The sequence below is a fragment of the Sminthopsis crassicaudata genome, chromosome 2 (genome assembly GCF_048593235.1).
Source record: "Sminthopsis crassicaudata isolate SCR6 chromosome 2, ASM4859323v1, whole genome shotgun sequence".
Lineage (NCBI taxonomy): Eukaryota > Metazoa > Chordata > Mammalia > Dasyuromorphia > Dasyuridae > Sminthopsis > Sminthopsis crassicaudata.
The window spans coordinates 395,614,570-395,640,261 of NC_133618.1; the positions used below are offsets into that span (position 1 = coordinate 395,614,570).

The window sequence follows — 25,692 nt, forward strand, 5'->3', positions numbered from 1 at the left end:
TAGTGATTTGAGTCTTGCATTACTTAACTGGGAAATGAATGCTCTGGATATTTTTTCGTTCTTTCCTTCCTTTCTTCCTTTCTTTTTTTCTTCTTTTTCCCTCTCCTCCTCTTTCTCCCCCTCTTCCTCTTCTTGTTCTTGTTTCTTTTACTGTTTCTTCTCCTCCTCCTTCCTCTCCTTCCTCTTCTTGTCCTATCTCCTCTTCCCTTCTTCCCTCTTCTTCCTCTTTCTTCCTCTTCTTCTTCACACCTCCTCCTCCTCCTCTTAGTGCCGCCTCCTCCTCTCTCCTCTCCTCCTTCTTTCTCTCCCTCTCTGTCTCTTTCCCTATTTCCCCACCTCTCATTTCCTCTTCCCCCCTTTCCATTTGAACCCATTATTTCAAAATCTGCCCCAGACACTTAGTATCTTGTGACCTTGAATAAGTCATATGAACTATCTCAATCAACATCAGTTTCCTCCTCAGTAAAATTGGGTTAATATCTGACTTGCAGAATTGTTGTAAAGATCAAATGATATAGTATTGGTATAATATAATATTGGCCACAAGTATTATTCATCACAGTAGGGAGCTCCCAGTGAAGAACTTCCACCAGTGTAGATTAGCCCCTCTCTGCAAATTATGATCCTTACAAGTTGCCAGGAGCATCAAGTGCCCCAATGATTTGTCCAGGTTCAGATGGCTAAGTATGTCAGAATTGAAACTTGCATCTAGCTCTGTGCTATACTCAAGGCCAATTCTCCAAAGCACCATGTGCCTCTTTACTCTGGATTGTTAACTGCTTGCTGAATTGAAGTGAAGGGAATTTTCTAGTGAAGTATATTCTTGGATGGGCTCCATATTCCCACAATGCCTTGGAATAAATATTTTGATCAAATTCTTTTAACATCTCCAGACTGGCTAAAGTCTATACATCGACTCTCCAGTCTTGTAGAAAATCTATCTATCCATCTATCCATCCATCAAAGATCATCTATTAAACATCTGTTATATGTCAAGGACTATGTATATTGGTTATCCAAATATGATAATGAAATAGTCCCTTTATGTCTCTTACCTTTTATTGGAGGAAGCATATATATATTTGTAGAAGTACAAATAAAATGTCCTTCAAAATTCACCTCATTCATAAGTATAAATAAAATGTCCTTCAGAATTCACCTCAATCAATCAACAAATATTTGTTAAGTGCCTACTGTGTGCTAGCACTGAGAATATAAAGAAAAGAAATAGCATGAACTCAGCAAAGGAAATACAGTATAGATATGTATATATATATATATATATATATATGTGTATATACTAACACACACAAAAAAAAAGATACAAAGGAAATACAAAGTAATTTGAGGAGGAGGAGGGAGAGGCACTAGCACCTTGGAAGTATCAGGAAAGGGAACATATAGGAAGTGGCACTCCATCTGATATTTTTAAAGAAAGTTAGGGGTCCTCAGAGGCAAAAATGAAGAAATTCATTTCATTTCAGACATGGGAGAATAATAGTTCAGAGGTGGTAGATGGGACAAGTAGGACAGTTTGTCTGGAGAACAGAATGTGTGAAGGTAAATAATGTGTGTAAGGCAGTCTGGAGCCAGATTGCAAAGCACTTTTTGAATAGGGGGAGAGATAAAGTCAGACCAAATCACTCTGGCAACAATGCAGACAATGGTTTGGAGTAGAGGAGAAAATGAAGAGACCAGTTAGGAATTTGTTGCAATGTTCCAGGTACAAGATGATGAGTTTCTGAAATAGAGTTTTGTGAATGAAAAAAAATATATATGAGAGATGTTGAGTAGGTAAAGTGGACAAGACTTGGCAACTGGATGTGGGAGGAAAGGGAGAGTAAAGTCCAAAATGATTCTGAGGCTGCAAGCCTGGATGCCAGGGAATGTTGATGTTGTCATTAACAGAAATAAGAACATTAGAAAAAGAGGTGGGTTTGAATGGAAAGATAATGAGTTATATTTTAGATATGTTTGTGAGACATCCCATCGAAATGTTCAGTAAGGTGGGGCTGAAATTTAAGAAGAAAGACAAAGGTAGGAAAGCTCAAACTAGGATCTTATATGCATAAGTATAATAATTACATATAAGAACTGAGAAGATAATTGATGATTTACACTATTGATCAGAGAAATGCAAATTAAGACAATTCCAAGGTACCACTACACACCTCTTAGATTTGCTAAGATGACAGGAAAAGATAATGATGAATGTTGGAGGGGATATGAGAAAACTGGGACACTGATACATTGTTGGTGGAATTGTGAAGTGATCCAACCATCCTGGAGAGCAATTTGGAACTGTGCCCAAAGGGTTAAAAACTGTCCAAACAGTGTCTCTATTTGATCTGTATCCCAAAGAGATTTTAAAGAAGGGAAAGGGACCTGTCTGTGCAAAAATGTTTGTGGCAGCCCTCTCTCTAGTGGCCAGAAACTGGAAACTGAGTGGATGCCCATCAATTGGAGAATGGCTGAATAAATTGTGTTATATGAAGGCTATGGAATATTATTGCTCGGTAAGAAATGACCAGCAAGATGATTTCAGAAAGGTCTGGAGAGACTTCCATGAATTGATGCTGAGTGAAATGAGCAGAACCAAGAGAACAGTGTATACAGCAACAAGATTATATGATATTCAATTCTGATGGACAAGGCTCTTTTCAGTAATGAGGTGATTCAGGCCAATTCCAGTAGACTTGTGACAGAAAGAGGACTGTGAAGACTGAGTGGATCACAACATATTATTTTCACTTTTTTTTGTTGTTGTTTGCTTGCATTTTGTTTTCTTTCTCATTTTTTTTTCCTTTTTAATCTGACTTTTCTTGTGCAGCATGATGAATGTGGAAATATGTATATAAGAATTGCACATGTTTAATATATCTTGGATTACTTGCCATTTAGGAGAAGAGAGGGGGTACAGGGAAGGGAGGGAGAAGATTTGGAAAACAAGGTTTTGCAAGGATAAATGTTGTAAACTATCCATGCATGTGTTCTGAAAATAAAAAGTTTTAAAGAAAAGAAACCTTCTCTGAGTGACACCCTCATACATATAAAAGTAATCTCTCATTCTTTCAGTTTTCCCCAAGTGCTTTTTTTTCTCTCTCTCCTTTACCATCACATATCTACTTTGTATCATATTCATTTACATACATATCAGTCTCCCTATTAGATAATGAGGTCCATAAGGGCAAAAACTTTTTGTCTCAAAATCTTTATATCCAACATAGTGCTATTCATATAGTTAATATTTTTTAATCAAGATAAATGAAAATTCTGTGATTTCTCTTTTGACCTTTACAATACATGAAATTAGGATGAAGAGACACCCTTAATTTAATTCACTTCTATAGAAGTATGTCATTCTTGTTGCAAAACTTACCCATGCATATGTTCTGTCAATAAAAAGCTATTAAAAAAAAGTATGTCATTCATTCAATAAGCATTTATTTATTACCTACTCTGTTGCCAGTCATGATGCCAGATGGGATTACAGAGACAAAAATGAAAGAATCTCTGTCCCTCAAGGAGCCTGCATTCTCCTGATGGGAAGCAGCATGTAACACAAAAAAGTAAACAAAAATATTTATGAAGTATTGTGGAGGAGATAGAGATCAGAAGATGGCATTTATTTATTCATCTGGATCTTTTTTGGACTAAGTGAAAGAGGAGATTCTTTGCATCAGTTGCCACCTACCCTTAATCAGTGAATGGTGCAGCCTTAGTCAAACTGAGACCTGTTGAAGACCTTAACTTAAAAAGGCCAGATTTCCCATTGCCTCCAGAGCCATCTCCAGTCCTCCTGATCTATATCTGGCCACTGGACCCACATGGCTCTGGAGGGGAAAATGAGGCAGGAGACCTTGCACAGCCCTCCCTCACTTAAATCCAATTCACTTGCCTGTCATAGTGTATCATTTCCCTGATGTCATGGTCCTCTTTGAGAACAAAGGACAAACAACAATCTCGGTGAATAAAGCAGGCCCACAAAAAACCCACAAAGCAGGGACTTTATGTATAAAAGAGGTAGCTAGGTGGTACCAGACCTGAAATCAGGAAGTTGTAAATTATTCATATCTAATCTCAGGCACTTAGTACCTATGTGACTTTGAGCAGGTCACTTAACTTCTGTTTGCCTCAATTTCTCAACTGTAAAATAAGCTGAAGAAAGAAATGGAAAATGGAGTCTGCACAGTTTGAATCAAGCACTTTCTGGTCAGGACTATTTTTGCTTCTGTATTTTTATCTTCAGAGTCTAGTACATAATAATTGCTTAATAAATACTTTTTAAAAAAAATTTTCATGAGTAGGCCAAAGCCAATTTGTAGAGTGTCTCAAAAGCCAGGCTGAGAAGTTTTATGTGGGATCATAGAATGTTAGGTAGAGAAAAGGGACCTTATAGATCATCATCTAATCTAATACTCTTTTACAGATGAAATTAGAGTATAAAGGTTAAATGACTGGGAGTTGATGACAGAAATAGTCTTAGAAGTCAATCTCCCAGACCCAATTTCTTTACAAATACGCCAAAAACTGAAAAACAAAATGCTATAAAAATCCAGTTATTAAGTTCTCCTTCTGGATCTCCACTTCTTGGCTTCCCAGACTTCCTTCAAGTAGCAACAAAAATTGGAAGCCCTTTCCCAACTGCTCTCAATTCCAATATCTTTCCTCTGTTAATCTTTTCCTATCTATCCTATATATGGATTATTTAGTGCATATTCATTAGCTTGTTGTCTCCTTCATTTAGATTTTGAGCTTCCTGACAGTAAAATGATTATCTTTTGTGCCTGTTTTTATAGTCAATGCTTAGCATAGTGCTTGCACATAGTATGTGTATGATAAATATTTGTTCTTGGCACTTAGTAGGTACTTAATAATAGATGTTAAGTGATTGGTCCTTGTCCTAGATTACTTGGAGCCTGGAACCAGAACTGACTTTATAGGATAGGTTGGTCCAATCATCTTATCCATTTACTAACAAAGGTTAGTTATCTCTCACTTGACTCCAGGTGCTAAGAAAAGATTTGAAGACTTGTTTTCATTCAAAAGTCAAAGTCCCATTTTATTATTTGTCTTTCTCTCCTCACTATATCTGCAATTATTATTCTGTCTCTTTCATGTATCTCTGATCCTCTTGAATATTTCTTCATGTGTCTTTATGCTTGTTTTCCTCCATCTCCTAATTCTGAATGTCTTCCCTATATATTGTCTCTGACTCTGCTTTTGTGTCTCTATTTCTCTGTCTCTCCTTGTCTCTTTCTGTTTCTCCATGCCTGTCTCTGCCTTTCCTTGTCTGTCTCTGTCTCTATCTCTCTTTTTCTGTCTTTGTCTGTGTCTCTGTGTGTATGTGTGTGTCTGTCTCTATCTCTGTCTTAGTGTGTATGTGTGTGTGTCTCTGTCTTTGTCTTTGGTTCTCTCTGTCTCTGTTTCTGTCTCTCTCATTGTGTATGTGTGTATGTGTGTGTTTGTGTCTGTCTCTCTGTGTCTCTTCTTCTGTCTTTCTCTGTCTTTGTGTCTCTCTCTGTTTCTCTCTGCCTCTCTCTCTCTGTCTCTCCCTGTGTCTGTCTCTGTGCATCTCTCTCTGCCTCTCTCTCTCTCTGTCTCCATCTCTCTCTGTGTGTCTCTCTGTGTATCTGTCTCTCTGTCTCTGTCTCTCTATCTGTGTCTCTGTCTCTGTGTCTCTATGTCTCTCTCTCTCTCTCTCTCTCTCTCTCTCTCTCTCTCTCTCTCTCTCTCTCTCTCTCCCCGTCTCTCTCTCCCCGTCTCTGTGTGTCTATGTCTCTCTGTCTGTCTGTGTCTCTATCTCTGTGTCTCTCTGTCTCTGTGTGTCTCTGTCTCTCTGTGTGTCTCTCTGTCTCTGTCTCACCTAGTGTCTGTCTCTATACCTCTCTGTTTCTCTCTCTCCTCTATCTATCTGTTTCTCCCTATCTCCCCTTTCCCCATCTCTTTTTTTTCTCCTCTCTCTGTTCTCTCTCTCCTCCATCCCCATCTCTCTTTGCTCTTTGTCTTTCTGTAGCTCTCTCCCTTTTCATCTCCTTTTTCTCCTCTTCCTCATTCTTTTTCTTCTCTTGTTCTCCTCCCCTCTGTCTCTGTGTCTTATCTCTTTTTTTCTCTCTTTTACCTCTCCCCTCCTGCTTGCCATCTCCTTCCTTCTGTCTCACACATAGAAACACAAGAGACCCAAGTTAGACATTTTCCTTTCTTCCCAATGTCCGTTTGTTCACAGATGCACACAGTTATTCCCTCTTAGGTTCCATGCAGGAATTTGGCTATACCCACCCTTTTAGCAGGCAGGAATAGCATAGTGCAGGACAAACCATGGCATGAAATCTATATCTGTATACTGCAATGGTTCCCTCCTTGTTAGGTGATTAGCAATGTTTATGGATTGAAGGGATTTTCAACTCAAACCTAGCATTTGAAAGTCATGGCTGTTAAATGAGGTTTATCCTGTTTAATCAGTTTTCCAGCAATCTCCACCAACACCAGATTAGTTGTCCATTTAATAAGATGCTTCCTTGGCACCTCTCCCAAACCTAGCAGGGCCTTCCCTTGCCATGCTATGGGTAAGCAAGGCAGCTAGCTAGCTGCTTAGCCTAAAGCCACCTCCTTTTTGTATTTTATATTTTGAGAAAACCGGTTTGACAGTATTTGATTGCAGACCTTAGAACAGCACTGCACAATGGAAAAAATGCCCAGATGAGAGAAGGTAGAGTGGTTTCCGGCTGGATAACTTGATAAAAGATGAACAGAGCTGTTCCAGAATTCACAATACATGCATGGAATAACTGTATGCATATATACACATATACATATGCATACATATATATATACACACACACACACACACACACACACACACACATGTAATCATAGTCATATAGATTTTCTCATACCTAGAGAGCATAGTGAAAAAGCACTTGGTTAGGGGTCAGAAGATGTGGTTACAGATCTCAGTTTGACCTCTCATTACCTATATGACAAATAACTTTACTTGTCTGAGCCTCAGTTTCCCCAAATGTTAAATGAAAGGGTTAGAGGGGATGATTTCTAAAGACATCTCCAGTTTAATCCTTTGAAGCTGTTGTTGAAATTCTCACAGAGAACATACATGTACAATGTACCTAACATCTCGGGGACAGATAGCCCTATAGTAATAAATGCAGAAATACGTGTGGTAGTCCTAAGCAGACACATGGAATAAATATAAAAACCCAAACTACCAGAGGTCAGTTTGTCCAGGCCCCTAACCAATAATTTGTACCTGCCAGACTTTTCCAGAGGTTCTCGGAAAGAAGTCATTGTGTTAGATTTTCCAGGCTCTCAAGCCCTCCATCATTCTCAGGGGGAGTTCAGGGCTCAGTGCTAACAAGGCCACTCTTCATAATGGCACAAGCTGCTACTGAGGGTTCCTCCCCACAAAGAGGAGTTTCATCTGAAAAAGGGCGTCACTGTTTCTTTCAGGTGTGTCATTGCAAGTGTTCCAACTTCCAAAGAAAAATATTGTTGTGCTCATCGGATTAATGCTCTCCTCTCTTCTGTGTGTGTGTGTGTGTGTGTGTGTGTGTGTGTGTGTGTGTGTACACCATAGGTCAGCACTTATTACAACACACCTGGATCCCTGGGACGCTCTGCTGCAATTGTCAACCTACCCTATTCCCAGCAACATATACCAACTAATATGTAAGTAAGAATGTAATATCCTCTGTTTTTTGGTTGTGTTTTTTTTTTTTAAAAAACTAAAAAAGACCTGGAAAGGTCAACCACCTCATGTTCCCCTTAGTTTCTTCAAGGATCCTAATAAAACAACCAAGAAAAAAAACAAAAACAAACATTTCTGTTTCAAATGCAGTGCTCTCAAACTATCCCAGGAAATAACTAGAAGTGGGAAGAATGACACAATGAGAAAAGTGTTAGATTTTAATTGAGAAGGCTTGCCTTGATATCCTGATTCTGCTGTTTATTACCCAAGTTATTTTAGGCAAGTCATTTAATCTCCCTGGGCCTTTTTTCATTTGTAAAATGAGGGGGTTGGCATAAATCAGGGCTTCTTAAACTTTTTTCATTCATGACTCCTTTTTTCACCCAAAAATTTTTTACATGAGCCCAAGTTTATAAACACATAAAATAGGGAACTAAATAAAATATTTACTAATAATAAATCAATTTTCATGACCCTCACATTCAGTTATGCAATCTCAACAACCCAAATTTTAAGAAGCTTTGGTACAGATTACCTCTGTGATCCTTTTAGCTCAAGTTCTCAAGTGCTATAAACTCTATACTTGCATTTAAAATTTCTGATATTTCATTGCACAGTCTTCCTTAATAGCATTTTACAGTCTCATAACCAGGGATGTGCTGATAAATGCTTAATAACTAGCTTTTGAAAAAAAATGTATATATATATATATATATGTATATATATATATATATATACAAACATTTTTAAGTTTAATTTGCATTATTAACATTTAATCCATCACTTTCTTAATTCTAGTCAGTAATCAAGATTATAGCAAGCAAACAAAACAAAATAAGCCCTGATTTATAGCAATATAAATGCTCAGACTGAACATTTAACAATCAGCTAATCCCAAGGCCTGTTCATACTGTCTACAGCAAACCACTGCTGTCACCCTTAAAATCAAGACACTCATTCTATTGCCCCTCTCTCAAGATAAGGACCATATTGAAGACTTTTTTGTCAGGTATTTTGTAATGGGAATCCTTTTTCAAATACAGACATTAACTAGATACCAGGAAAAAAAAATAATTAGCTCTGGCAATCCTAGAACCTGAATTCAAATCCCCTCTCTGAGGATTAGGAACTATGTGATCTTGAGCAAATCACAACTTAAAACTTAACTTAAACTCCCCTTGACCTAGTCTCCTAATCTGTAAAATGAAGTGATTGAATTAGGTATCCTTCGTGGTTCTCTCCAGTTTAGATCTCTATGACCCTGTGAACTTTTGAGCTTCTTTCCAATTCTGGGATTCCTTAATTTAAAATTTTTTTTGATGTGTTATAAATCCATTCCCTTTTGTCTCATCCACTGTGCAGATGAAAAATAATATTTTAAATGATATTAATTCACATTAGTCTGGCCTTTTTTGAAGTATACAAACATTTTCCCTACAACAATCTTGTAAGATAGAAGTGATGCAGGTAAGTTGGAGAATGTTGCTACTCACTTTGTTTTAGAACTAAAAACATATAATAAAGAATATTAAAGACTCCCTGCCAAGTCTTCTTTTTTCTCTGCTCTGTCAATCTAATTCCTTTGGTCTTTCCTCTTAAGAAAAATGTATATTCCCTGTCATTTTTCAAATAGAAAGAGTCAAATTAAGAATCTTCTATTCTGGTCTCTACTTGGATGTCAGTCCCATGTGCCCTTAGCCAAGATGATCCTGGGTCATTATTCTGAAGGGCATGATGAGTTCCAGCAAGTAGATTTTACTATCTCCATCCTCCTCACCAGAGTTCCTCTTGTTTCCCCAGGTTTGTTGCTGTGCATTCTTATTCAGCCAAAGGACCAGATGAATTAGACCTTCAAAAAGGAGAGGGCATCCGGGTCATTGGAAAGTACCACGAGGGCTGGCTTAAGGGTGTGTCCCTGGTCACTGGAAGAGTGGGGATATTCCCAAAAGACTATGTTGTTCCTATTTTCAGGTTTGTTTCATTATGGTTAAAAGCGTGGGTCAGTTTATTCCAACAATCTGATAATAATAATGCTAATAGAACTCCATGGCAGAAAACAGCTACTTCTGTCTAAAAACCTTGCTCTGTTAATTAATTACATGATTTATTTCTTAATAGGTCCTTTAATTACATATTTATTAAGTGCCTACTATGTTCAGAACACTATTTAGCATTAGAGTACTAACGTGAAAAACAACAATACAGCCTGTGTCTTGCTTTAATTGGTGGGGCTTCCAAATGGGTATAAGATAGAAGAATGTGAACAAGGCAAAAGAAAGAAGCAGATAAAAGTTATGTAACTCAAGATATCACAGATTTATAGAATTAGAGCTGAACAGATCATTTAGTCCAGTCCCCTCCTTTTACAGATAATGACACTAAAGATCAGAATGTTTAAATGGCTCGCCCAAAGTCACCCAGATAATATGTTCCTAGAAGCTGAGCGGGATCCAACTCAGTTCTTTTGACTCTAAATCCAGCATTTTTTCCCACTGTATCACACTTCATATTTCATCCAATGTGGTTAGGCATCCATTGGAAGAAAAAATAAAATAATGGCTAACATTTATATGACATTTAAAGGTTCACCAAGCACTTTATAGACGTTATTTGAGCCTCATGACAACTCTGTAGATAAATATTATAAGTATTATTAAATTTCTATTTCACAGATGAAGAAATTATAGCTCAGAGAAGATAAATAATGATAATTAAAGTGATGATAATTATCAAGTAATGATAATCACATAGTTTATAAGTGTGGGAAGTGAGATTTATAGTCCAGCTTTCCTGACTCAAGCTCTACCTTACTGGTTCCCCAAAATATATTTTAAAATTTCCCAGGATGCCAGGGTGCTAGCTAGAGTTTTCAGAAATTCAGAAATTCTTCTATGCCAAGAAAAAAATATATATTCTCAAGCCTCCTTCTGGGGTTATCCCATAATAACCATTTTTTCCAGCTGCACTGATACAGCCACCTGGCAGTCTGTAGGTAGGGGCTGATCTGATTAACCTGATGAGCTTAGAGGGACCGGTAACTTTTTTGTTTGGGACTTCATTGCATCTCCCTTTGAAAGGTTTGGGCATGATCACTGTCAGCTACAAGAAGAGGATTAAGAACCCCTCCTGAGCATTAGGGATGATTGGACAGGCTCTGCTGGCTGCGTGGGGTCAGCACCAGCGTGAATGTGCATGGATGGGGACACACACACACACACACACACACACACACACACACACACACACAATATCTCTATTTCTCCATTTTCCCGCTCCCAAAACACTCAATTTATTTTTACAACTTAATCAAAAAACTGGCAAAGGGTAAGGAGGCACCTGTAAGGTCATCACAACAGAACAAAGATCTCTTTATGACATACCATAGGGTCACACCTTCCCAGGAAGAAATAATCCTGCTGTCCTTGCCAGATCACTTATTAGGATACTGGGTTCAAAAGTTTAGGGAGCCAGAGGCTAGAGGGAGAGGAGAGCACATTTAGAGAAAGACAAAGATAATGGTAAGGGTTGGGGGACCTGAAAAATCATATTGCAGATGAAGATAGAGGGAGTTATTTAGAAAAAAATATTATGGACAAAACCAAAAATTCTTTTTTAAAATATTCAAGATTTGTCATTTGGGAAGAAGAAATTAGACATACCCAATATGGCTTCGGAGGGCAGAATTCTAGGACTAAGTGAAAGCTGATATACATACAGTAAGGCAAATTTTAGCTTGATATAAAATGTACTCTCTAATGTTGTCCAACAATAGTTTGGGCTTCTTTGTGAGGTAATGAGCTCTCTGATGCTGAAAATATATAAAGAGGTTGAATTGAGTTGTCTATTGTCAAAGATGGTATGGAGGTGACAGGGGAAATTCAACTAACCTATCAACTCAGTGACTGAGGATATGAAAAGATCATCTTATTGCTATAATATATGGCTAATAAACTGTTGAATTTGTCCTAAACTCACCCTCCTAGGTAAGGTATTTAAATAAGGTGTTAGTTTACATATTGACATCAACCCAAGATTCTTGTTTTGTCAGCAAAGACCCACAGGTGCTAGAGGCAAGATTCAATTCCAATTAACCAAGAGATACTTGAGATTATTTTCTTGCTTTTTTGGCTTTCCCCCTGTGTAGAGCAGTTGTTGTTTTAGGCAGTTATTGAATTCACCTCCAGAAATGACTGCATGGCAAGAGTAGATAAAAGGGATTTTCAGCCCCACAAAGATCTAATAATCACTCTGAAGCTCAAAGAAGTCTTGTTTCCAACCTTCAAATGACAATTATCATTGTCTCAGGTTTTTAGAGATGTAGCTGCTATTTTTTCACTGTGGGCATGAGTGGATAAGAAGACCAAGACATGATCCTCAAATCCCTTCCAGGATAAAGTGAGGCTGTGCTCTGGAGTAATTGAAACACCAGCTGTTTTCCAGATGTTAGACATGTGGGTGCTTCAACTGAGCTAAATGCAGAATGAGCCACCTCAGCTCAAGATCTTGAACATGGGTAACAGATGCCAAGTTTTCCCATCTACACACAGACAATATCTGCCCTTTGCTAATTTTTCCAATATGGAAAGAAAGGTCAGTTCTTCTCCCTTCTCAGGGCGTAATAATGCCATCCTTCATTTATAAAGATGTCCGTATTCATCCCACATGAACAGTGTACATCCTTTGAATTGGATAGATTAGACTGTGTATTTCCATGAGTAAGGAAAGGTTTACATATACTCTTCTGTTCTTTTGTTCAGCCTTTCTTTGATCAAGGACAGAAATTTCCCAAAGAGCTGACTAGGATTAAGAGTCTGTGGCCACAGATAGCCTCTAAAAAGTAGAGGGTCTTGGTGTTAAAACAGGGGGCAAAACAGGATGGGAATGATTCTCTTAACTTGCAGGGTTAGAGACACAGACCCAATTTACAAGCCACAATTTGTACCTCAGAGCACCTTATCTGTACATTGAGGTTATTAGAACTAGATGGTCTTCAAGATCCCTTCCAGCTCTAATATTCTATGAATATTTAGAATATTAAAAATTTGGGATAAATTTGTGATTTATGTTTCTATGCCAAATAGTGGTATTTGGGGATATTACCCATTTTCCATGCCAGGTCATGTCTCCTGCTAAGCCACCACCTACCCATTTGCTAAGGCTACCTTATTTCTCCTTTTCATAGTTATTGGCCTAGGTGAAACAGGTGTTGAAAGTGCAATGTAAAAAATATCGTAGGGCCTGACCATCCATCCCTGTCCTTTCTGGTCCCACTGATGGGGAATACCAGAGTGAAGGTTAGACCCAGTGCAATAATATCTTTGGTATTTTTGGCATTTTTTCTGTCTGATGGACAAAGCACAGAACTGTTCCTGTCTCAGGGCAGAGAATTGGGAGGCGCTGGTCAGAGTTCAAAGGCAACCTCACATTTGGAACACAGAGAACAAACCAAACATCCCAGAACTACGAGATGCCTATAATCTCACCATCTACAAAATAAAGATAATACATAATACCTGCCTGTCTGGGGTGCTTTGGGTTTTAAGAAATGTTTGCAAAGTGCTCTTATGGTTTTTTCCCCTAAACACCAGATAAGTACTGAATGGTAGGATAATGAAGTGGTTTGTTTGCTAAAGAACATAGAAGCAATTGGCACTGGCCATGGGACCAGGGCTCCAGGAATTCCTAGTGCCTGCGCCAACCCTGAGCTCAGAAAAATGAGACTACACCCTAAGAGAAATACTGCAGCAATGAAAGGATAGGTTAAACCATCCTGAAACTGGTCTAATTAGTCCCAGTATAGTCTTTGTGTTGAATTAGTTTTTGCCAATTCATTTTTCAGAAGCAAGGGAATTAGGTAGTTCAATGGCTAGAACACTGGGCCTGGAGTTAGGAAAGACCTGAATACAAAATCCAGCCTCAGACACCCCTAAACTCTGTGATCCTGGGCAAATCCCTTAATCTCTGATTTGTCTTAGTTTCTTCTCCTATAAAATGGAAATTGTAATAATAGCACTTGCCTTCTAGGGCTTTTGTGAGAATTAAAATAAGTGTAAAAGTTGAGAATTAAATAAAATAAATATAAAAGTTCTTAGTACAGTGCCTGGCATACCTAAGTAAGCACTATGTAAATATTAGCTGTTATTTATTATTATGTCACATATTATTTGAATCCTGAAGGCCTCATAGAGTAGTGCCCCTCTTGGCTTAGTGGTGGTGATGTTGTTCAGGCTCTGGTGATTTCTCTTGCTCTTTCCTGCCATCTATAAATCTCCATGATGTAGCCTGACCTCCAGTCATCAGATAGCCCTGAATCTTTTCTTCCATATAGATAAACCCAGTCAGTGAAACGATAACCAGTTTGAAAATCATAAAGAAAGAAAGTTCCCTTTGGCCCTAGGCATTATTTTCTGTACTTAGCTGCACATCTATTGTAATGTAGTGATGCTTCAGTTATCTTGATAAAAACACTGACCTGTTATTAAACTATAAATCATCCTCTTAAGTTAAAGCAAAAAAAACAAAAAAAAAAAAAAAAAAAAAAAACAGAAAAAGAAGACAGGGAAAATTCTTTGAAAGGGAGGTGCCATAGAAAGAGGAGATCATTGTCAGCCTTGGTAGACTTTGAATTAGCACAGATAATTAAATCAGCAGTGACAAACCGAATGATGGGACTAGTTGGGGAAAAGCTTCTTGTTGGGTCAAAGTTAAGTTAGAGTGCCTCCCCCTGGCAAATAGAGGAATTAGGACATGGCCCAGAGCTACAGCTGGTTGTATACCGGCTTAGCAGATACAAGCCGAAGCAGCCTAGAATTTTTGGTGGTTTTCTGGGCATTCTCCACTGGCTGAAAACTTGGAGCCTCAGGGGAGAATTTCTTGGATCAAGGGGTGCTTTGATTGGATCTTGAATGGACAACACAGCCTATAATCATATCATACAATGGTTTAATGAAACATTGGGACTCACTGCCAGCATCTATTTTTAAAAATCATTTATAGAACACATATGGTATTTAAGTCACTATACCCCAGTATTGTTAATCCTCTCAGCAATCCAATAATTCATAAGTACTATTATAAACTCAGTTTTCAAGATAGAAGAAATCAGGGATCAGAAATTTTTATTCATTTACCTTCAGTAAATCATCCTAGTAAGTGTCAGGGATAGGATAGGATTCCTACTCATAAGTGGAAAATCCCTATCCAAAAGGAACTTCACTTATTCAACCAACATACACTTATTCAAAGTTTACTGAACGTATGAAAAACACTATGGTGATTCCAATAGACTTGTGAAGGTGAAAGCCAACTGCATCCAGAAAAGGTGGTTGTTGTTGTTGTTGTTGTTGTTTGCTTGTTTTTTGTTTTCTTCATTTTTTTTTCCTTTTTGATCTGATTTTTCTTGTGCAGCATGATAAATGTGGAAATCTGAATAGAAGAAAGAATTGCCCATGTTTTAATTATATATTGGATTTCTTGCTGTCTAGGGAAAAGGGGTGGGAGAAAGGGAGGGAGAAACATTTGGAACACAAAGGTTTTACAAGGGCAAATGTTGAAAACTATCCTTGCATATATTTTGAAAATAAAATATTATTTTACAAAACAGGCAAACATTGTGCAGGATGGATTTAGATTGCTGATCAGAATCAGGACAATATGAATTTCAAATCTTATCTTTGACACATGCTAGTTATACAATCCTAAGCAAGACTTTCAGTGCCCTAAGCCAGTGCTCTCCAAATTGAGATCCATTCCCTGAGGGTAAACCAAGATTCGTTTAGGAAGAGACAGTGGATTGAATGGATCACATACCACTCTCCCAGGGCAGCTAGATGGCACCATGGATAAAGTACAAGACCTGATGAGACATTTAACACTTACTGTATATGATACTAGGGGAGTCACTGAATCCTAATTGCCTCACAAAAAACAAACAATCCAAATCATTATCTCCCAACCCTACTCTTCTTTCCAGTTTCCCTATTTTGATCAAAAGCACCACCATCTCTTCCAGTTACCCAGGATGGGCAACATTGTTATCATCTTTCATTTCTCACTTTTCCTTAACCCACATAGTCAATTACTCAATTTTTTGTTTTATCTCCACATTTTCTACATGTATTCCTTTCTTTCCACTTACATGGCTAGTTCAATCAGGCCCTCATCACCTCTGTCCTGGCCAATTACATTGGCCTCCTAAAAACTAGTCTCCCTGATTTCAGTTTCTCCACCTCTCCAGCCCTTCCACACAGCTGCCAAAAAGATTTTCATAAGACATAGGTGTGATCATATTTAATCCCCTGATCAATAAACCCTTTATAACTCCCTGTTCTCTGTAGGGTCAAGTAGCATTTCATTTTCATCTTATCCTTTTTTATTTTCATTTTTGTGTACATTTCATATTGCACATATTTTTATTCTTACAGTAGTATATAATTTATAAATAAGGAAAAATACACATATGTGTGGCACTCAGGTTTTTTTCATTAATAGTTTGTGATCAAAAAAGTTTGGGCAGCTTTCAAAGAGTATATACATTATAGAGCAGACGCTAACCTGCACTAGAAAAGGGACTCCTCTCTGGAAATTCCTTATGCTTATTCCTTATGATCTGGTAAAAATATAAATGTATATCATCGGTGTATTTCTGATTCTGTTACCTCAAAGATATTACAATTGAGGTTGTAATATAATAAATATTATAGTAATAAAATAATTTAATGATAATATAATTATGTATTTTTAAAAGAAATTACAATCAATTTTTTTAAAAATAGTACTATAATTGAGGTAGCTGTGTGGTACAATTGGAAGAGTGTTGGAGAGAAGTCTTAAATTCAAATCTTGCCTTTGACACCGACTAGCTGTATAACTAGAGAAAGCCATTTCCCTTATCCTTAATTTCCTATTCTATAAAATGAAGGTAATAATGGCACCTACTTTATAGAGTTGTTGTAAGGATCAAATGAAATAAAAAATATAAAGTACTATGCAAGTCTTGAAGCAGTAGGTAGATGAACCAGATCTATAAACTTCCCAAGTGTTTGCTATTCTGACTCTTATAAAATTGAACTGTCAATCCCCTAAGCAAGAAGTTATTCTGTAAGTTACTCGCTCAAGTGCTCAGAATAACATTAGTAAGGGAATGATTGAAACGGGGCAGAAGAAAGCTAATAAATTAACAGTTCTACTTCTGCAAGTAGATTTGAAAATGAGAAATTGTACTCTCATACAGCTCCCTGAGGTTAGAGATAACTTGCCTTAATCCAGTTAAGTTTGTGACCTGATTTTGAATAGCTTAGTAGGTAGTCTGTGGTTTTGAAGATGATGAGAAAAAAACACGGAAAGGTTGCCACAGTTAGAATGCAAGACCCTAAACTAATTAAAAATAGGTTGGACTTGAAATTTAGGAAGATCTAAGTTCAGGTACTGCTTTAGATACTATGTAACCTGATTAAATTGCTTACCTTTAGGGGCAGCTAGGTGGCGCCAGCCCTGAATTCAGAAGGACCCGAGTTCAAATTTGAGCTCAGACACTTAACTCGTCCTAGCTGGGTGACCCTGGGCAAGTTACTTAACCCCAGTCTAAAAAAGAAAAAAAAAAATTTTTCCCTTTCCTCAACCTCAATTTCCTTATCTGTAAAATGGGGAAAATAATGGCACCTATTCCATTTTATTGTGAGCTTATGAGCAGGACCTGATTTTTGCTTTTCTTCATATACATAGCACAGTATCAGACTAGTAGACACTTAATAAATGTCAAATTGTTAACTTCATTGGGTTATTAAAAGGAAACAAAATGGACACCCTATGAAATATTTTTGCAAAACTTAAGATGTTAGTTATATGTGTGTGTGTTAATTATTGCTATTATTGTAAAATTCTTTTTTTTTTCCTTTAAAAACATATCTACCAGGAAGACCTCTGGATACTCAAATTCCAGGACTCCTCTCTATACCACATGGACATTATCCACCTCTTCAGTTTCATCCCCAGGGCTTAAGTCAGACAATGACTCCAGACAAGGCCATCATTTTAAATCAGTCCTTGTGCCAACAGCAGTAGTCAACCCCGTGAGAAACTCAAGTGGGTCAGCAGCCTTTGGACAAACTTCTCTACAGAAAGTACGGAGCAGCATGCGAAAAAGTAAGCCATAAGCCAAACATTTTTGGTTTCAAAAGACACCTTTACACTCTCAAAAATTATTCAGAACTCTCCAAAGAGTTTTTGTTTATGTAATTTATGACTAATGATATTTACTGAATGAGGAATTAAAACATAAATGTTCAAAATATCTATTAATTCATTTAAAAAGAAAAATAATCCTGCTATAAATTAAATATTGATTTTTTTAAATAATCAAAAAATAGTGAAAAGAGTGATATTATTTGACATTTTTGCAAATTTCTTTAAAAGTTTGTCTTAATGGAAGACAGCTGGGTTCTTATATCTGCTCCTCTATTCAGTTTGTTGCTTTATGTTGTTTTTAGTTGAAATTTTTTCAGAAAATCTAGCCTCACAGAGATAATGGAGTTGGAAAGTCTAGACAACCATCAGAACAATAAAGCAAGCCCTAATTGTAGTTTTGTCAACTTCTGAAACGTAAATGCTTTCATTGAAAACTTGGTAATCAGCTCTTGAGAACCTCTAGAGTTGGCAACAAGATATCCCTAGGATTCTCCTCAGTGGAACCTCAGTGACAGTGATTCCATTAGTTTTCCAGATCAAGGGTCTGAAACCTGGACTGTGTGTTGGCCTGCCAAATCCTACACCTTTTGTGACTTTGTCCACATAAGCAACGGTTGCCTGGTAGTAATGCAAATAGGTTAATGCAACAAACTGAGATCCTTAACATGACAGCTAGGCTCTTTTCCTTATACTGGATCCTCTGGCCTTCTGTAGAATTAGGGAGGAGAATCCTAGAAGAACAAATGTAATCTATGAATGTAACTATTCCATCTGGCTTTAAACTAATCTCCTGGAATCCCTGCTGATTGGTTAAACTTGAAAATGCAATAGAACTAATTGTCTTGAGCAAGCACAGACTTTACTTTCCTGTGAATCAGGAAAGAATCCTAGCAGACCCCAAAGAACATTTCACCCTGAAACAATTCAGCTTCATATCATTAGCCTATCCAGTGTGTAAACATGTGTAGTGTTAATAGAATATGGATGCAGATAATTCCCTTGGGTAATCAACATCGCTAAAAATTCTTTCTTCTTTCTGGTGTCCTAATTTCCCTGATGTTCTGGGTGTTTTTTGTTTTATTTTTTATCTTAAAGTTTTGTGGGTTTTTTTTTTTAATATTTAACCATGGAATTTTAGGGGCCGTAGACATTAATTAGATCAAGTACAAATTTTAATTTTTCACTATAAAATAAGAACTTAAAAGAAGCATTTTGGATCAGAAAGGGCTGAACTTCCAAAGTGTTTGCTATTCTGACTCTTATAAAATTGAACTGTCAATCCCCTAAGCAAGAAAATGACTAGACAACTAAGTTCAATTCCCTAAACACTCCATCATACTTGATGAGGGAGGCAACAAGGGGAAAAAATGGAATATGTGTGTAAATGGCTGCTTCACTCACAAAGCTGAGAGCACCAATGGGTATTTAGCCACTGACCTGCTTTTCTGTGTTCAGTCAATCCATAGTAAACATTTATTAAGCACCTACTATGTGTCGAGCACTGTGCTAAGCACAAGGAATACAAAAAGAGAAAGAACATCCCTGCCCCCAGATACTTACAGTAGAAAGAAACAATTGGAAACTAGGCTTGAGCCACATCAGGAGAACAAATGTAACAGTGATTCTAAGATTTTTTTTTTGGGGGGGGGGAATATAGTAGCTAAAAATAGTCCCATCCAGGTAAAGGCATCTTGGTTCTAAAGCCTTAACCGCTATGATACCCAATTAGAGACAAAATCCTAGGGTAAAAAGGCTAAAGCTTTCTAGGAAGCAACAGAAATAAATGCCTTACTCACCATTTAGCTTGCAAAATGAAATGCCTTATGCCTCAGCCTGAGGATCTCTAGGATCCTATATGTTTTGAAGCTGCTATAACAAAAATCAGAAGAATATTTCTCTATTGGAATGAATACCTTCCAGCCTGTGTGAATTGAAAAGGAAGCATTAGTGCTTTATCTAGTGCAGAACTCTGTTTTCCAGTTCCAAAACACCTTGATATGATCCTTTGTTGTTGTTCAGTCAATTAAGTGTCAAGTCTGACTCTTTGTTATCCCATGGACTTCTCTGGAGTTTTTGTTTTGTTTTGCTTTTTGACAAAGATAGGGTGTGGTTTGGCATTTCTATCAGTAGTTTATCCCCATTTTACTGAGGAGGAACTGAAGCAAATAGGGGTTAAGTGATTTGCCTAGGGTCACAAAGCTAGCAAGCATCTGAGGCTAGATTTTCAGTTAGATCTTCCTGACACCAGGTCCCCTGTACTATCCACTCTGCTCTACTCTGTCTCCCAAATCCATATTTACTTCTGCTTCTCCTCCTAAAAATGACGCCTTCTGATCTTGTTAACCATGTATCTGGCTAAAGGAGTCTCTCATCCGTACTATAATGATATGTCTCAAGAGCCAGGAGGGAGGGAAGGTTGGACAAGGTCAGCTTGACCTGCCTTTTTAATCTCTTGGCCTCTCATTTCCTCACTTGTAAAATGAGGGGTTGGATCCAATGACTTCTAAGGCCTCTTCTAGTTCTAAATACTGTGATCTTATGATCTCAGACTCCATGTGGCTAGACTGCTTGTCGATGTGAAATAACTGCTCAGAGCTCAGCAGCTGATGCAGTAAAAACAGCATTGAACTTGGAGTCAGAGGACCAGGGTTCAGAATTCCATTACTGCCATATATGACATAATTAACCTCTCCAGGCCTCTCCTTTGTTAAGTGAAAGAAGACTGTTCTTCTGTTGTTGAGTCACTTCAGTCATGGGGGTCTCCATGACCTCACTTGAGTTTTTCATGGCAAAGATGCAAGAGTAATTTGCCATTTTCTTCTCTAGCTAATTTTACAAATGAGGAAACTGAGGCAATTAATGTTGTAACTTGCCCAAGAATTATACTAGTCAAGCTTTAAAAAAAAAAAGTGCCTTCTAATTAAATCTATCATCCTTTAAAGGTCTCATCACACTCAATTTGGGGGGCAGCTAGATAGTGCAGTAGATGAACTACTCAGTTCAGTAAGCAAGAAGACTCATCTTCCAGAATTCAAATCTGGCCTCAGATACTAGCTGTGTAATGATGTGCAAGTCTGTAAAATGAGCTGGAAATGGCAAACCGCTCCAATATCTTTGCCAAGAAAAATCCCCAAATGGGGTCATGAAGAGTCAGATTGGGACTGTAATAACAAAAAAATAGGTCTCATCATGGCTTAACTCTCCCTACTTTTAGAAACAAAGAAACATTGCCCCCAAAACAATGTTAGTGTCTAAAAATACACTGTCTCTGCTAGATATAAAACAGGAATATGAGTGAGCATAGACCTTTGAGTGATCCTGAGAGATGACATATGATTTATATTGGAAAATCACTGAAATATTCCAATATATTGCAGAATATTGTTACTTGTGAAAAGAATTATAGATATGGACTTGAGCCTGACAAAAGCAAGTAGACCTGTGATTGATATATGTAAATTATCTTATTTTCCAGATGGATCACTTCAGAGATCATCCCTGTCTGGATCCCCAAATTCCATTCTTGGCTCCCTCCAGAGGACCTCAACAGTTGCAGTTCCAATCCATTCATTCTCCGCTTATCAGTCAAAATCTGTCCCTCTGTCAAATTCAACTACCCCTGTACTTGAGATTGGTTCAAGGCCTTCCTCAACCAGTGAATCTACCATCATTTTTGGAAACAGAAGCTCCGATAGCAGGATCCATTCAGCTACCAGCTCCATCATTTTAGAAACCAAAGAATCCCCACTCAAGAGCGAACTTTGCATAAAGCCACCTGCATCGGCTCCACCATCCATCCTAGTGAAACCAGAAAACTCCAAATCTGGTAGTGAAAAGGTAGGTGCGGGGTCTTCATGAGGAGGGGTCTGTCCTTTGGGACCAAAATTTTTCACTTAGAAAATATTCCAACGGGGTCACCATTTGAATATTAGCCAGATATGACTGTATCATGAGTTGACTTTTGATACAACATGGTGCATGACTGCTTCCTGAATAAACCAACACAGTATAATTTGGAAGTGACATCATAAGCCATCTTGTCTACTTGTACCAAAGCATACATCCCCTCTTCATCATGCCCTATAAAGTGTCAGTCCACTCTTTGCTTGAAGAGCTCTAGTGAGAAGAAACCCAAGATCTCCTAAGGAAATCAATTCTGTTTATGTATAGCTCTGATCATTAGGAAGTTCTTCCTTACATCCCGCCTAAATTTGCTCCTTTGGAGGGAGAATTGACAGATTGTTCCTCCTTGTAGCATCTTGTGCCCAGGAAAACTAGTGCAATCCCTCCTCCTCCTAATCACTTTTCTGTAAGACAGCTATCATATTCCTCCTCCATCTTCCCTTCTTTAGTGTAATTGTCAATCAATACATTTATTTAGCACCTATTGAATGCCAGGCACTAAATATTTGGGATACAGATACACAACTGAGATAGTTCCTGCCCTGAATGGGGTTTATATTCTACAAGGGGAATGCAATACGTCCATAAATAAGTAAATGCAAGATATATTTTTAAAAATAAATACAGGGTGGAGCAGCTGGATGGCACAGTGGATAGAGTACCAGTTCAAATTTGATCTCAGATACTTAGCACTTCCTGGCTGTGTGACCCTGGGCGAGTCACTGCAAAAACTAAATAAATGCAGGGCAGATAGGTGGCTCAGTGGATAGAGCATTGCCCTAGAGTCATTACTGAATAACCTCCACACAGCTGCCAAATTAATATTCTTAAAGAGCAGGTCTCTTCATTTTACTCTTCTAATTAAGAGGTTTTAGTGGCTTCTCACTGAGCAGAAGATAAAATTCCATCCTCTCGTTTTGACAATAAAAGTCCTTCACAATATGACTCTAAGCCTCTTTTTCCAAGTTTATTAAATGTTAATCTCTTCATTTACTCTATGCTTCATCTCTTCCACTTCTGCACCTTTGCCCAGGCTGTCCCCAGTGTTTGGAAAAGTCTCCTTCATCTCCATGTCATAAAAACTTTTAAGGCTCAGATCAAGCAACTTTTCTTTCAAAAGACCTTTTCTGATTCTTACAGTTGAGAGTGCTTATCTTCCCTCTTACCCCATTTGCAGTGTATTTATTTTATTTTATCCTAATTAATTTTTTTTAACTTGGAGACAATCAGAATTAAATAAATTGTTCACACTCAGGATCACAAAGATAGCATCTGAGGCCAAATTTGAACCCAGTCCCAATCTGATTCTTCATGACCCCATTTGGAAGTAGTTCTTGGCAAAAATACAAGAATGATTTGCCCTTTGCTTCTCCAGCTACAAATTGTGTTAAGTGACTTGTTCAGGGTCATACACCTATATATGTCTGAGGGAAGATTTTAACTTAGGTTTTCCTTACTCTAGGCCTGGCAGTCTATCCACTGTGCCACCTAAAAGCTTCCCCAAAAGCCATGACTCCTCATAAATAAAAAGAATTAACAAGAGAAATATTACCTTCTTATTCTTGGAAGCAAGGCTTTTTAAAATGTAGGCTAAAATTAACATTATTGTCTGCTATACACTGACACAATGTGTATTTCACAAAGCACTTAGATCTACCTCAAAATAAAAAAGCTATCTAGCCATCTTCTCTCCCATCTTACACTTGTGATATTGATTTTTGAACCCAAATGTGACTTTGCATTTGTCTCCAGTAACATTCAACTTAATTGATTTAATCCAATGTTCTACTTTATCAGCCCTTCAGGATCCTGATTCTCTCATTCTTTGTATTAACTTTCATTCTTCAGCTTTGCGCATTCTGCACATTTGTTAAGCAATCCCCTCTATGCCTTTATCTACATCATTTATTAAAATGTCAAAAAGCATAGGGACAATCACAGATCCCTGTGTCATTCCACTGGAGATTTCTTTTCAAGTTCGCATTAAGCTTTGAATCTAATCATAATACCAGTTTGGAATCCATATCTAATTATTCTAGCATTTATCCTGTCATTACTTTTCTAAAAGAACACATTGAGATTTTATCAAATGTTTTGCTCAAATCTCATTCCTACTTTTCTAAAAGAACACAGTGAGATTTTATCAAATGTTTTGCTCAAATCTAAGTAAATAAGACCTACAGAATTCCTGATTCTAGTAGTCTAAGTAAATTGTATTTCATAAGATCTATACAATTCCTGATTCCAGTAATCTAAGTAAATTGTATTTCATAAGATCTACAGAATTCCTCTGATTCCACTAATCTAATAATGCTGTCAGAAAAGGAAATTATGTACATTTAGCATGCCTTTTTTACAATGAAGCAATGCTGACATTATGCAATAATTCTTTTCTTTTCCAGATGATCAGTTATCATTCTTTAGTAATCCATTTTAGAATTTTCTAGGAGCTAAAGTCAATTTTATAAGCCTGTATTTTGGAAATATCATTTCCTACCTCTTTTTAAAAATTGAGACAGCTTTTCCCTGTTCTTCAGCTTCAGTTGTATGAAAGTTTCATATAAATTCTCATTCTCCAGAGGTTTTCAAAACTCATTGACAACATGGCTCTCAGTAATCATGTCCATCAGATCTTTTTTTTTAACCTAAGAATATATCTGGACCAGAGGACTTGAACTTATCAAGAATAGCTAGCTGCTATCTTATGGAAGTCTTAACATGGGCATTTATTCCCCATTAAATATAGAAATGAACCAAGAACCAATCCCCTCTTTTTCCTTAGTTGTCATTGTCCTATCCATCTTCTAGAGCATTGCTCTCATCCATTTTTTTGTTCCTCCTTTTCACCAAGATAGTTTATTTTAACCCTTTTTTTGTTGCTCCCCAGCTTTTCTAACCATTCTCAACTTTGGTATTCCCAACACTTCACAAGGGACCATGCCATGCTTTTATATTTACTTGCTATATTGCCATTATGTCTGTCTTCTATGCTTGTCTTTTAAAGATCTAAATAATGTGAACTCAATTTACTTAGTTGCCTAAATTCTAAAAGAACTGAGTTTTGGATTAAAGGTTATTCAGTAATCATTGCTTTTCATGCAGTCATAAACTGTTAAGATAAATGAGTCCAAAGATGTCATAAAGGTCTAGTCTATTCCCTTATATTAAGAATTTAAATAACTCAATCTCATACTCCCCAGGGCAGTGCTCTTTTCATTAACAATGAGAAGAGTTAACAATAATAATAACTCTTATTTATAGGTTTACAAAGCACATTTCTTATCATGTCTCTGTAGGGATATATGGGCAACTAGATGGTGCAGTGGATAGAGTGCTGGGATTAGAGTCAGGAATATTCATCTTCATTTTTCCAATCTCATCTTCATTTCTTCAAACTTTGCCTCAGATACTTACTAGCAGTGTGATCCCAAACAAATCATTTAACTTTGTTAAACTCAGATCCTCATTTGTAAAATAAGGTTAAAAAAAAAAAAAAAAAAAGGCAAGTCCAGTATTTTCCAAGAAAACCCCAAATGGGATCATGGAGCATCAACATGACAGAAACAAATGAACAACAAACCACAACAAAAGTGGCATATAGTATAAATATTATTCCTATTTTACAAACATAGACAGCAGGTTTCAGAAAAATTAAGTGACTATGCAAACTCAGGCCTTCTTAATTCTTACTTAAGTTGACACATAATCTGCCCATTTCCCTTTATTTCAGTTAGTAATGAATATTAGCATGTGCATGAGTCAGGCAACAAGCATTTATTCACGTGCTTACTGTGTGCCAAGTACTGTGCTTTAAAAGTTTGGGGGGATGCAATGAAAGACAAAAACATGGTTTCTGCCGTTAGAAGCTTACATTCTAATGGAAGTAACATGAAAAGAAAGAC

The 25,692-nt window shown here is 37.3% G+C and overlaps 1 protein-coding gene across 2 annotated transcripts in view; it reads left to right on the forward strand.

The window, feature by feature from the left end:
- SH3RF2 (SH3 domain containing ring finger 2) overlaps positions 1–25,692 on the forward strand; it is a 149,816-nt gene that overhangs the window by 119,569 nt on the left and 4,555 nt on the right. For both annotated transcript variants that reach the window (XM_074291713.1, XM_074291714.1), the window contains 4 exons: positions 7,592–7,683; positions 9,503–9,673; positions 17,616–17,845; positions 21,363–21,724. In XM_074291713.1, the coding sequence (XP_074147814.1) occupies positions 7,592–7,683; positions 9,503–9,673; positions 17,616–17,845; positions 21,363–21,724 (855 nt within the window). The remainder of the gene's footprint in view (positions 1–7,591; positions 7,684–9,502; positions 9,674–17,615; positions 17,846–21,362; positions 21,725–25,692) is intronic.